We start from the raw sequence: 13811 nt of genomic DNA on the forward strand, positions 1-13811 counted from the left end.
GATCAGTGTCACTTTCCAGACAAAGAAGGGACATTCCTACTCGAGTTAATCTAAGAGCAGCAACATTGCACAAAGACCCTAGCTCCTAGTGAGGTCTCCCAACAACAAGATCTCCTCACAGCAGAAACACTTCATCATATTCCTCTTCATTTGAAGCCTGGTCTTGTTTGAAAGAGCACGATATGGGCCTTGGTTCTGATTTCACTGTCACCTGGAGAAAAGACACTGGTTTCCTCAGTTGCATGGAGGCCAGCCTGAAGCCTGAATCCTACCAGATCTGAGCTCTAAGTGTGATGCTGAAGTTAGAAAGAACAACTTTGATAACTGAGGAATATCAGAGAGGAGTAGGAAAACTGAGGTTTCTTACCTGGTATTTGTTACTCTTAATGGAACACTGGGACCAGGTCTGGTATCAACATTTCAAAAGTCTGAGACGGGTCAGAGAAATAAGTCATACCCGCTACTTATCGTCTGTGAAAACTGTCTCAAGTTAAGAGATTTACAGGTAAAAGTCATTTGATCACAGACTATAAACGCCGACACTAGAATAAAATTGATCATGAGGAGCAACAGAAAAAGATGAAACTAGATCTACTGGATTAACTGATACCAAAACTCAAAGAGTGACAGCAAACAGCCTCTACAGGTACCAGCACATGGCATACTACAATTTCTTAAGACATTAGGGATTCTTGTAGGACTTCTTAAAATTGCTAATAACGAGAGTTCATTCGAAAGATGCTGGATGAGTTATTCTGGACTGAGTTTTGGGTAGAGAATGAGAATGATTGGTTCTGGCTCTAAAACATACTACAAAAAGTAGGTGAAGTTGGGACGCAATTTCAGATGAAGAACACCTTAAGTGATAACAAGACACTGCTGCCAAGAGCTCAGGGCGAATTTAATGAATGGCTGGTTATTAAGTATCTTTTCACATTAAGACAGAGCTAATTTTCTATGAAGCTTATTGAGACTCAACGAGTACAAATATCAGAAGATTTTTTGCAGTAACCTTTTTATGGTAGAAACACAATACGTGACAAATGCACAGTAGAGGCTTCGTGGTTTTTTTCCCCCACAAAAATGTTCGCTTGCCAAATGTTTGCTGCATGTTTTCCCTCTCTTCTTCACAGAGGATTACCCCTTTCTTTTCCTCCACCAATATCTCTTTCTCCCTGTCAAAAACAATTCACGGGCTTACATTTTCAAACCATTTTATTTCAGTGTGTAAAATGAATGTATGCATTTTGTAAGTGCACAGTCCCACAGTGAAATTCAACAAGCCAGTTCTATCTATATAGTTGTATAAGAACAGAAATACTGCAGGTGCCAAGAAAGAAGAAACACAGGCATCCTTAAGACATGTAGTTCTCCACACAGACTCAACAGTGCAACCCTCGTACTGTTCTGGACAAGTTTCATGGAAAGACTGTTAGGAAAATAACCTTGCTGGAAGCTAAATGCAATGGAATTGAATATTAAATGTAACTGGCTCTGTATTCAATAATAATTACAAAGTTTCAGTGGATGCAGCGAATTCTTCCAAATTCTTATACCGATTTGTACATTTGGTTACAGATACTTGGATAAATGCAAAGGCTTCTGTTTTAGCAATATATCGAACATTAATTCTTAATCTTTTTTGTAAGAAAACTTATTTTTCATTTAAGATTAACGTGTATTGTCTGCAGGTTTGATCTGTTTTCAGAAGGTCTGTTTGCAGCTCAACTTACTGGGCGAGTAGATAGAAGATTCCTGAGCAGTCCCAAAGTTTTCATTAGAACGTTGACATCGGAATCAGAAAGCAATTGGAATAACTGCTCTGTACTTAGACCTCGTAAGATGTCTGATTTGATCTTCTGTTCCGCCTGAAATGCCATATTCTGAAAGAAACCAACATTTTTAGCTTCATTTTTTACCTTAAACTCAGGGTTTCACTTTTAAAAGACTATTACCTGCAAGTATGTAACCTTGCTAAAATTAATATTGCAAAGGTTATCATTTATGAGGAACTTCTGAATGATTAATTAAATTTCCTCGGAGTCTTACAGCTGACCTGGTTATTACATGCTTTTATTCATCCCCTGGTATGCTACTGACACTACTGAACTGTTTCCCTGAATGATTTTGGCAACCAAACTGGTATCAGAACTGAAAAGGTTATTTTATTTTATGGACTAATTTATGAGGTGTTCCAGGCTGACTTCCTTCTGTAGTTAGGTGGAAAGACAAGCCAGATTTCAGCTCTGTTCTTTTTAAAGGACTTGACAGTTATTATTAAGCCACACTCACAAATGTTCTAATGAAAATCACAAGCAGTATTTCATCAATGCATTCTACTCACCATTAAAGCCCAAATGCCGTTCACTCGCAAAGCAAGATTTTCACTCTGTGTTAAACTACATAGAAGTTCTATGGCTCCTGATTCTAAAATAGGCTAAAATGCAGAGGGGGGAAAAATAGCTTTTAAACACTACTTGGACTAATTAGACATATATACAAAACTAAATATGACACAAAAACAAGTCTTGCTTATATCTTATTCTTGAGTTTACAAGATGTCCAGTCCACTCACATGAGCTGGCCAAGCTGCACCCTATATCCATCAGCGTTAAAAGGGAGGTTTTTATGAAAAAACTCAGGTCAAGACAGCTTTATTCTTGTGTGTGTATGTGTGTTTGTGTATTTATACGCATATATAGACACACATACTGCTGTGATAGACACATCTGCCACACTCTGCAAACAGGTTTTCCCCAACAACTTCCAGCTGCTGACATTTGATCTGTGTGAAGTACAGCTCAAAACCAGATATCCTGTACTGTTCATTCGAGAACAATAAAACCCACAAGACTCAGCTATGCCAGCATTTCAAGCTTACAGCAGTAACTCTGAGACAATGGATCATATTGCCAGTTATCATTTTGTTTTCTCCTTGCTTATGAATTTTTTAGACAATAGCGTTTTGCAAGTAAAAATCTCCAAAATTTCATGCCTATTTTTCTTCAAAGATCACATTTAACTCTTTAACCATATTTAACTGCCACAGCACTGTAAACAGATGATTTCTTTTCATTCGCAAGCTATCAGTGATCCAGTCTGCCTAACATTCCAGCTCTATAACACTCCACAAGCAGTGGCTACCAATTAAGATACCTTTATGTTTATTCAGCCATTGTACAATGTAACATTTGCTGATTATCTCCTCTTGTTTCTAGATAAATACTCACCTCCTTGCTTGGAGAGAATTCCAAAAGAAGATTGCATAGCGTGGAAGATGCTACTACCAGAATTTCATTTGGAGCATTCTGTAAAACCTGCAGTCACAAAGGGGAGAGTACAGAACCTCTGTTAACTAGCAGGACAAAGAAGGGATTGTTTTGAAATGGAATACCTGTAAATGAGCTGTACTTTCATACTCCATACTATAGGAGATGCTTCGACGCTAGCAGTGCAGATCCAGACAGTGCTCATTCAACTCAACGTCACGATGCACATGACGCGACAAGCTGGAGCAACGCAAAGTCATTTTGCAGAAGCCAGATTTGAGAGCTTTCAGGTTCAAGTTAAATCAGCAGGAACAGAACTCAGCTCTGCAGAGCACATGTGCTGGCAGCTGTAACTCAGCCCTGCAGCCACCCTCTCAACCGAGGGCAGGCTGGGCCCTGCAGCACAGCTCTGTGTCAGGGTTCATAGAAAAGAGGAGGAAGCTCCAAGAGGAGCCTCCTCAATGCTTCTGTATCTTGTGCAAAGCACAACACAGCAGATTGCCTCATGACCATCCTTTCAGAAAATCAGCAGCCTGGAACAAGTTATTTTCTTATTCATGCCTGGATCTCCAACAGGACCAACACGTGCTGTTCTTAAATGGAGCGTTTCCCTTGCAAGTTCTGAGAAAACTCAGTGAGGAAACAGGAGGGAGGAAGGACACAACTGCTCCTCCAGCAAAGAAAAGGGTAATAAGTGGGGTTATTCTGTGGCACTTTTGGTTTCAGAGCAGTTTGCAAATGGCAAACGTTAACAATTACTGCATTTTCAGCAGTTTGCGCAACAGTACATATATCCAAGTCCTGTAGCTTTAGATATGATTTATTCTTCCATGGCTTATACAGGAATACATGCTACGGGAGAGAGAAAGGACTTACCTAGTGGTTATTAACCTAGATTGAAAATTAATTATCTTTTTTTAATATTACTTTTGCTTTTCTATTAACAATTCTTGATGTTTTAGAATGAACATACAGGTTTCTGACTTCAGCTTATTTAATACAAACAAAATTAACAACTTCCAGCAGCTGTGTTTACGTAGAAGTCCGATATCACAGAATGGTTTGGGTTGGAAGGCACCTTAAAGCCCATCCAGTTCCACCCCTGCCCTGGGCAGGGACACCTCCCACTGGATCAGGTTGCTCAAAACCCCATCCAACCTGGCCTGGAACACCTCCAGGGATTGGGCAGCCACAATTTATGCAACAGGGCTCTCCTTTTATGCTAGTTGTGCTTCTTCAAGCGATCCTGTTGGTTTTGTGGTTCACATTTATAAGGGCCTTTATGTTTTCTTCATGTTAGCCTTACACAAACTCTTACAATATTCAAACCACTCCTCCAAGCCCCTTCAGGTGATGATCATGAGTCCTGAATCATGGGATTATTACGCTATAGTAATAACAAAACCTTGCATGATAAATCTCCCTTGACCTCCCAATAAGACTATTGAATTAGACACCCGTAGATTAGTCCTGCGCACACACACTCAATTCAATGAATGCTTAACTCTTAACAAGTGCATTGAGAATATTGTCAGAAAACAAGTTTCCCATCGTTTCCATCCGGAAGCTGTAGGAAAAAGCAGGACCATACTTTAGGGCCTCTAACTCACACAAGCAACACAGAAAGCTGAGAAAGTTTCTTGGCCTGCAGCCATCAAGGCACCATCAGTCAAATTTCCTCTCGTCCATAACTTGTGAGAATTAAAACACAAGCAGAACAGAGAAGGTCAGGCCTGAATAAAACGTATGTCCAACAGGTATGTTTCTTGTACTGAAATATCTAGATCACTAGAAATAACAGAAGGATGTCCTGATCCTTTCCTTTCCTTCCTTCCTTCCAAGCTCTTGAGTGAAGCTTTAGGAGGTCAACTTACATAACCGCTCATTATCAAGTTCATCAGTTTATTTTCAAGTGAACTTCCCCAGGTTTGGCTATTTTACTTCCAATTAGAGTCAAGTTCACTTTGGGTGACTATCTTGGAGATTGTCATGGATGTCTACCCTGCCTATATTTTCAGGCGTCTGTCTAGCAGACTTCATCTGCTTTCCATTTTCAAGGTCTAAAAGATGTAGAAACTGAGAGTGTGATTTATTTATCTGCACTTAATGACAGTCACATTACAAGATGAGAGATGACATATACCATCCACACTTTGATCCCATTTGATCTTCTCAATAATTGCATTATAGAAAAATGTGTCTTTTAAAGGTCTTGCTGAACTCTTTGGCTTCAGTTTTAGAACCTGTAATGAAATCTAGAAGGTGGATAGTAACAGGAGAAATCACAGATCCAAATTCCCTTGTGGGGCTTACAGACCAAGCCTGAACTGTGCCATCTAGTCTGAGCCTGACATTAATGGAGATCTAGTGCTCCTAGAACCCTGTTAGGGATTAGTCCTACATTGAGGCTCACTTGGCTTCACTCACTGATCACTGGAAAAAAACCAAACTACAGTCCTTTTTGCTTCTGTTTCATTTTGTTTATTTATGGTTCTCTTAGGAGAAGGTCATGGAATTTTGAATTCTAGGTCATTTCTACATGATCCTACGAAAGGCACGTGAATTGAACAGACACCATATCCTCATTTAATGGAACAGAACACTTCAGTAGTTGAGACGTGACTCTGCTTACCTTCATTAAAGGCTTCCATACAGCATGATCCTGAAAACTTGTCCTGAGCTGCTGTACAGAACGGGACAAACTGTGCAAACATCTACAATGGAAAAGAAACCTCCACTGTGAAACACACCCACACTTACCCTGCAGTAACACAGACCATTGCTTCCACAAAAGATTCAGCTTAGAATTTGGAAAGTAGTAGACTGTAAACAGGAAAAAGAAAACACTGAACTAGTTGAGGATAGCTCCCCACCCCTCCAATAATTTTCCAACTGTAGAAATTACTCCACATCAGCTTTTAAACAATTAGCAGAAATTCTAACAATGCAGCATCAGACTTGGACAGTTCAGAAGTATTTGCAGGACTCAGAAAAGCCTCCTACCTGACTGCAGCTAATCGCACCTTGATACCAGATTCAGATAAGCCATTAACGATGCGGTCCATCATATTTTCGGTCTCAATGATCTGGAGCAAAAAAGGAATTAATGTTATATGAATAAAGTAATATGAGCACTTACAGGTTGTTGGGTTTCTATCTGCACCATTTAAAATACTGCATATAAAACCCGTAGCTAAAACCAGCCATCCACAGCCTCTACCCAGAGGAAGTGGAAAGTAGTGTGTATCTGCATATAAAACACATCTACATTCCATGCTCTGCTACTGCTTTCAAAAGGATTTTACTAATCATCAAGGAACAATATATTCATACATAGATATGAATTACCCTTAATGTCATAGTAAAACAAAAGAGTGTGCGAGTGCCCGCAGTAGACACAAACCACAGCCGAGAGGTGTGTTGTGGAGCTACCTGGAAATAAAATACAGAACGGTTCATCTGGCACATTTAGACCTGGCCAGCACACAGACTTCCAACTAGGATAAAAGGGAGTTAATACCAAGATGAAAGCTGGTTTCTGTATGATAAATCCACTTTTTCGCGTACACTCTTACTACTTATTAAAAACCACGCTTTAATAAGTAAAAGAAGGATCCTTGTTATGAACTAAAGAAATTCATCCTGCAAGAAAAGAAACATCAATGGGTTTGAATTCTGGAGATCTTGAATGGCTCCTCGCTGATAAATTCTCCTGCTAGTTATCTTCTCAATGCTGTCTTTTCCTGCCTCCTTCCTGTCCATATTTTTCTTCCTTCTATTTTTCCCCATTAAGCAGCAACTAAACTCAGAAAATTCTCCTGTATCTGCTGATTTTGTATGACATAGCAACTTAGCTAAAAAAAAGGCCTCTTTTAATTATTCATTGTTTAATTACCCTCCACTCTCCACCAAATCATTAAGTGTACAAGTGTTCCAGCCCCTCCGTCTCTTTCCTGTGACATCCGCATAGAGTTTGTTCTCCTTCACACCAACTGCTGTGTTAACACAGTGCAAGCCTCCTTGGTCACAGCAGAATCATGGAACAAATTTTGACTTTGTTTCCCTAATATGGTTAGACTTTCTACAGTTTATTATTTCAAGTATTTAGTTTATAACAAGACACATGACAGTAGGTATATTCTGTCCCTTAAAACTCCGGTTTCAGAAATCACTCATACGCCACAACAATATCCCTGCACAGCTTACGTGTAGCAAGGACCACAACGCGTTGAAAAAACTTATTGTGAGAATCTAGCTCACCACTGAGAAGATGTTCACATAAATAAACTTTACTCCTATATTTTAAACAGCAAGACATTAATTTTTGTTCAAATCCCATGCAAAGAAAGTACAATGTAAAACTTGGCATGTGAATAGGAAGAGAATCTTCTTGTTTCAGCTTACTTATACCACAGGGAAAAACAGGGCCGCAAGAAATTCTTGCATGGTCCCTCAGCCCAGCTCCAGCTCTGCCTTTGTCTGAACACTAGCATTTGGTGTAGACTCACCTTTTTTCGGATATCTTCATCGTTTGCTCCCAGGGAAGCATAGAGCTTGAAAGCAGCCTGGCGCAGTTCATGAGCGTGCTTCAAATCATGGTCAAGCTATTGAAAAAAAGCACAGATAGCGAATTTAGACACTAAAAACATCACAGGTAGTATTTTCTTATGTTGTAAATTAGTGCCACCAAGGGCAGTCACAAAGACCAACAAACTGCTGTTCCACTAGCTGATATCCAACCGAACACTTACCAACTGAATCCAATAAATGGAAGTTAAGAATAAGGTTAATTTCTGTCCTGAGTTACAGATAAGTCAACCAAAATAAACAATCTAAGGCCAAACCACTTCTATTATGTTTCTGCTTTATCCAGACCACACGCAGGCAAAGCCTATTTTTATTTACCCAACACAAACCTACAGGAACAAGCCAAGAGTGAAAGAACTGGGACAGAACCAAAGAATTTTATCAAGAGAACTGAAGCAAAAGTGTGAACTGAAGACAGTCTCTAAATCACAGGACCTCCATCCTGTAGATGTTAACTTCTGACTTCTGCTGAAAAGGCAGCAAAGTACGGTACAAGCTGCCTATAAGGTTCCTGGAAGGCAACTTCTCGACTCAGGTGCCAGAGGTATGAATTAGGGTGATTCACCCTGGACACGCTGCTCCCAGCTTAGTAAAAAGTGCTTGGGGTATGATAATTATAAAATAGCGGTGCTCAAGTTCCTAAGAGGCATGAGAAGGGCACAGAGCAGAGCCTTGACTTCAGGAAAGCAGATCTGGAGGAGCAGGTGGGGCAGCCCCGCTTGCTCTGCCAGAAGAGAAGGGAGCGGAGACCTAAGAGCAGCCTTCTCATGCCTACAAGGAGAACAGGAGCCAGGCGCTATTGGATAATAAAAGCTCCAGAAAAAGCAGTGAATGGGCAAAGATTTTGGGACTGCTATATGAATCAGGAATTAAGTCCTGCTGGAACTCTGGCCACCTTTCTATGGAGGAACTCAGACAAAAGGTTTAAACAGAATAAAAAAATATCCTAGGCCTATTTATGACTGTGTTTGCACACTTTCAAAGCTTCAGAACTGGGTAAGAAAACGTACCCTCTTGATATCCGTGATTGCGCTCACTGAGCTGGGATACTTGAAGTAGTCAGCGAGCATGACAATGAGGTGGTCGGTAATGCTGGCAATTCTCTGGAGCTCCACATCTGTTTCAATCAAATAGGCCAGGGTTTCTGCTCCTTCTACTCGTTCCTCCAGCAGTCTTTCCTTACTACACATTCGAACCAAACATGGCAGAGTCTGAAAAGTTAAAAACAAAGCCAAAAGCCATAGTTTAGCACAGCTACATTCATAAAGCAGTTCACAAAAAAAAAAAATCAAATACTTATCATAGAGCAATTCTCAACAACATTCCTTAGATACACACCTTTAGACAAAGAGGTTTTAGAGGCTACACACACTGACAAAGAGTTCAGGCTCTACTAAGTATACAGCAGGCTACTTTCAATCAGCTTCTCAGGCAGTCAAATTAGTCTGTGTGAATGCAAACTTTAGAAGTGACTATGGTCAAAGTTCCATAAAAGCAAAAAAGTTCCCATTTACATGGATTTATTTACTACACAAGAACCAAAACTACCCAGGCTGCCCTCAGAAAATGCTTGATCCTTCCAGACGTTTTGCAGTCTGGGACAAAAAACAACGCAGTGAAAAATAATTTTGAGTTTCCTTGGCCCACGCTGGCTGCGCGGAGCAGTAAGGAAGGAGGAGTACTCCTAAGCAGTATATCTGGTCAATCCCAAATGAAGTCCACTTGGAACCCCAGTCCACTCTGCCTCACCCTGACATACACCCCTACCTTGGTTATACTCACACAGCAACATTTTTGTCATACCTCCTCCACTTCAAATATTGAAAACAATCAAGTCTTTCTTTACCTGAAGCTCAATGGAAAGCACTTAAGTCTGGAAAGAACAGTTGTCTCATGGTTGGGACTCTATCCACTCAAGCCTCACCAAACACAAGTATGAAAATGGATGAAGAACAATATCAAGTTTTCTGCTTGTGTAACTTCACTGACTTCAGCAGGATTATGCTAGTAGAAAATCTTTCTCAGAGTCATGTTTTGAGGACCTGAAACAGCATTTATCGATTGACTGTTCAAATGATTAAACAGCCTCCACAGCTTAAGAGCTGTACCAAATTCCTGGGGCTCAGCTCACCCCCACCCCAACCCCGACTGCTTTGCAGATCAGACCCTTCACTTGCTGCGCTAATTCCAAGGACACTTTGTCTTCTCAATCTCAGTACAGAGGCACACATGGGGAAAACATCATTTTATCAGGCATTTAAAGTGCCTTTCCTTATGTCTGAACTGTGTGATACTCTCTGGAATGAAGGATGCTAAAAACATACCAAAAGCACTGGAGCCTGCCAGCTTGCTCTAGTAATTATTGTACATGTTTTCCTAGTGCAGTATTACAGCAATACTTCAACAGCGCATGGAGTAACAGCAGTGTTAGTATTATCTGATCTCTGGCTGCTATGCTTGTTCATCAACAGCTTTTTTTCTCTTCTGACCAGCTAGTAAGAAAAAAGACTACATTCCTATGGCATGGAAAGTTTCCTTTACTGAAATTCCTTATAAAGTCACATGCAGTACAAAAATATTGAATCAAATATTTCAGCATGACGGTTTCTTGGTTTTTAATAACAAATTTCCCCAGCCAAAGTATAAAGCCAACAAACTTACAAAAACATTGTGAAACCTAAGGAATCATCTGCTGGCCACAAAGACTCCACGTGTAAGGAGACTGTGCAAGGATTCCAGCCACCATCTTGTCAAATAAGCCATTGAAAGCAAATCAGTGCCTTGTTTGTATACAGAGACCAAAGCAGCAATGTTACTTCCAAAGGGTTACTGAAATTATTACAAACCTCAAAGGGATGTGGGTTAAACTCTGGGATATTTTTTTCCTGGATATTGACCTTTTGGTACAATTCTTAATTTAAAACTTCTTTAAAAAGCTGTGTTACTATAAAAGCTTAAAGACACAGGATGGTTAGGAAACTAAGTTTTTAAGTTAAAAAAACCCAAAAAAACAGGAGAACTTGGTGCTTTGAAATCTTCAGTGTAACAGATTCCATGTTGCCTTTTACACGTGACAAAACCAGAATAGCCCTACCTGAGAAAAACATTTTGAGCAGAAAACTGCGTAACCAGCTTACCTTAAGAACAATGCAGGAATCATCTGTCCTTATTGCTCCAGCTCTGCACATGGAAGTAAGGCTGTAACAACACAATAAAACATACAGTCATCTCTCATTGGTTTGCATCCTCTTCAGTAAGACAGCGTAGAGCTGTACTAACGGAATGCATTCCCCGTTGTTCCACCACTGATTTCAATACGTTTGTGCCTCCCAGACTTGGGCACGGAGACAAACTACTACAGATGCTTTTCAGCAGACTTCTAGTACAGGGCACTTTGCTGAAGCACTGATCAATACACGCACCAGAGGCTGCTCAAAGAAAGGTTTATCAAACTTGATTGATCCACAAACCTCAAAATGAATCAAAACACCCGCAAATGAACAACTCTCATCAAGATACAAGGGCCATATACATAGATCTGTCCTTTGTTGCAAGCACTTATAACAATCAGAAGAGAATTGATACTGGGTTGGCAGCCTGAGAGCTCCGTCAGGCTTTGCATTAGCCTAGGAGATGTGGTTAGTGTTGCAATGCCTGTCCACAGCATGGCTTAACACACTGCTGGAATAAGCACATCCTTGCCCATTTAAGCCTCTGACACTGAACCAAAGTGGCATTTGTTCTTTATTAGATAGCAACTGAGTGGATACAACAGCTCCCAGGCTTACAGAGCTGATGCACAACACTAGACAAACACAGAAGGTGCTTTGTTAATTTACCTCTACACCACATGCTCCACACTTCCAGAAATGCAAAGCAGTTCACTCAACAACAAAAGTGGTTTACATTTAAGTGGTTTATACTTTTTACCTTGCTACAAGGAAATGGGTTGAACCTGGAGGATATCTGCTCTGCATCCAGTGCAGGAACAATCAAGCATCTTTTGTTTTAGCTTTTGAACTGAGCCTTTGTAACTAGCTTTTATCAGGCCACAGTTGAGGTTAAAAGAATGACTGAATTTCAGAGAAGGTGACTTAAAACTAACACGTTTCAACTCCCAGTTGGGCAGGCTGAGTGTACAAGGGCTCAATCATAATTGCTCAGCTAAGGAGCAATTAACACACTGTAACCATATCATGTTTCACTGCATTCCTGAGCTCTTTCCAAGCGCCTGAAGAGAGTTCTTTCACCTCTTAGAAGGTAATGTCACCAATCCTGTTCCAAACACCTACTAGCAACAGACACGGTTAAAATCCCAAAATCAGAAACCTTTTTATATACTGTTTCTCAAAAATGAAAAGATAAGACTTGACTGTTACCACAGAGATCACTTGATAAACTTCTAGGCCCAAGCCTTGCAGTCGACAGCAGGAAAGACTTATTTTCACACCTGAACAATCAGGAGGAAAGCACCTGTTTTTCAAGTTGCCACTTACTTTAGCCAGACCCTCACTGGCTGACAAAGCAACTTAATGCTTGAAATAGAGGTAAAGTACTTCTACTTCATCTAATATGGGCTTGGCTTAGCTGGAAGCAATTCTAGTAATTTCAGTAGAAAAGGTTACTGTTCCACTTGTTGCTACAAATCCCTTTTCCAACAGGCTTACTGCTCTTCCCTCTGTGCCAACACTGCTGCCCAAGAGAAGGATACTTACTCCATTTCAGTCAGCAGGTATGAACCCAGGTCTGCTTCAGTTGTTGAAAGACAAAGGAAACTCCCTAAGATAGCCCTGTCTGCCAGCCTGGATTCAAACTTTAACAAAAGGCTTCACAGACCCATGAAAAAAATCCTTCTACATCCATATTCCAAGGACTCTACTAATACATCAGAGAGGAACCGCAGAATAATTGACCAAAGCTGGAAAGGCAGGAGTGAAGTTTAATTTAGAAGCCAAAATAGAGGACTTGTGGCAATTTCACTTCCTACTGTCATTAGGGGAAAAAAAAGGAGACAGTCTGATTTGGAGGGAATCAAGTACGGAATTGACTCAGAAAAAAAGCCAGTAGGTCTTTGTAAGTTCTCAAGATTGTTGTGAAACCAAGGCCTTGAATGCCCTACTAAGGATGACTGCCCATGGACTAACTAGAAACCCAGTCTGAAACTCAAGATACAGATTTGTCTTCCATATACCTGCAGGGTTTTTTTTTGCTTTTCACTGCACCAGTTTCTTCCATATTCCAAAGTTTCCACCTGAGCCAAAGTACCACAAAGCAACAACAACAGATGTGATTGTCTACACAACTCCTTCTCACATGAAGCAGATCATTAAAGAACACTAGTAGACCTGTGAGCTTTCATCAACAAGGAGATAGTCCAGAGCCATAACAACTCTAGCCTGCCTTCGTGACTTACCAACTGCTTTGTATCTTGAGATCAATAAGAAAATAACTAACTTCTAATACTTTGTTCTCTATGAATCCTCTGAATTCTCAAAGATACACACGAATCAACCAGAATCGAGACTGCTACAACGCACTTAACTTGCCTCCTTCACTAAGAGGTACCTAACAAACCAGTAAAACCAGACTGCATTGACCAGTTGTGGTTGGAGGTGAGCATGGGAGGTCCCCAGACAGCCTGCCACATGAAGCAGGACTTCCTTCCTAAGACAACCCACAAACATCGGTGCCTTTGTAACTGCTTTCATGAAGAGGTTAAATCATCATCACCTGGCAACGCTACAAAAGAGGCCAAGCTACCTACTCTGCTTGTTCCTCACCCAGGATCTTAAGACCTTGCACTAAGACAAGGGTCAGTGAAACTGTTTGGTGAACTGAATCGAAGAACTCGCTGATCCAGGTCAAAAGCAAGGCAGCAAAATCTGCAGGTATAATCAAACAACACGCTAGTGACCAAACTCTTGAGTTAGGTTTGATTTCAGCAGTTTACCTTGA

General features: G+C 40.5%; 1 protein-coding gene across 4 annotated transcripts in view; it reads right to left on the bottom strand.

Moving 5' to 3' along the window:
* Window positions 1-13811, bottom strand: part of ARMC8 (armadillo repeat containing 8) — a 62308-nt gene that overhangs the window by 8505 nt on the left and 39992 nt on the right. For 3 of the 4 annotated variants that reach the window (XM_069865050.1, XM_069865049.1, XM_069865048.1), the window contains 8 exons: window positions 10994-11054; window positions 8867-9067; window positions 7778-7873; window positions 6273-6355; window positions 5902-5983; window positions 3231-3317; window positions 2345-2437; window positions 1734-1883 (listed from right to left, as the gene is read on the bottom strand). In XM_069865050.1, the coding sequence (XP_069721151.1) occupies window positions 1734-1883; window positions 2345-2437; window positions 3231-3317; window positions 5902-5983; window positions 6273-6355; window positions 7778-7873; window positions 8867-9067; window positions 10994-11054 (853 nt within the window). Of the gene's footprint in view, window positions 1176-1733; window positions 1884-2344; window positions 2438-3230; window positions 3318-5901; window positions 5984-6272; window positions 6356-7777; window positions 7874-8866; window positions 9068-10993; window positions 11055-13811 lie in introns of all 4 variants that reach the window. The other variant, XM_069865052.1, reaches the window with a different exon arrangement.

The sequence above is a fragment of the Phaenicophaeus curvirostris genome, chromosome 10 (genome assembly GCF_032191515.1).
Source record: "Phaenicophaeus curvirostris isolate KB17595 chromosome 10, BPBGC_Pcur_1.0, whole genome shotgun sequence".
Classification (NCBI taxonomy): domain Eukaryota; kingdom Metazoa; phylum Chordata; class Aves; order Cuculiformes; family Cuculidae; genus Phaenicophaeus; species Phaenicophaeus curvirostris.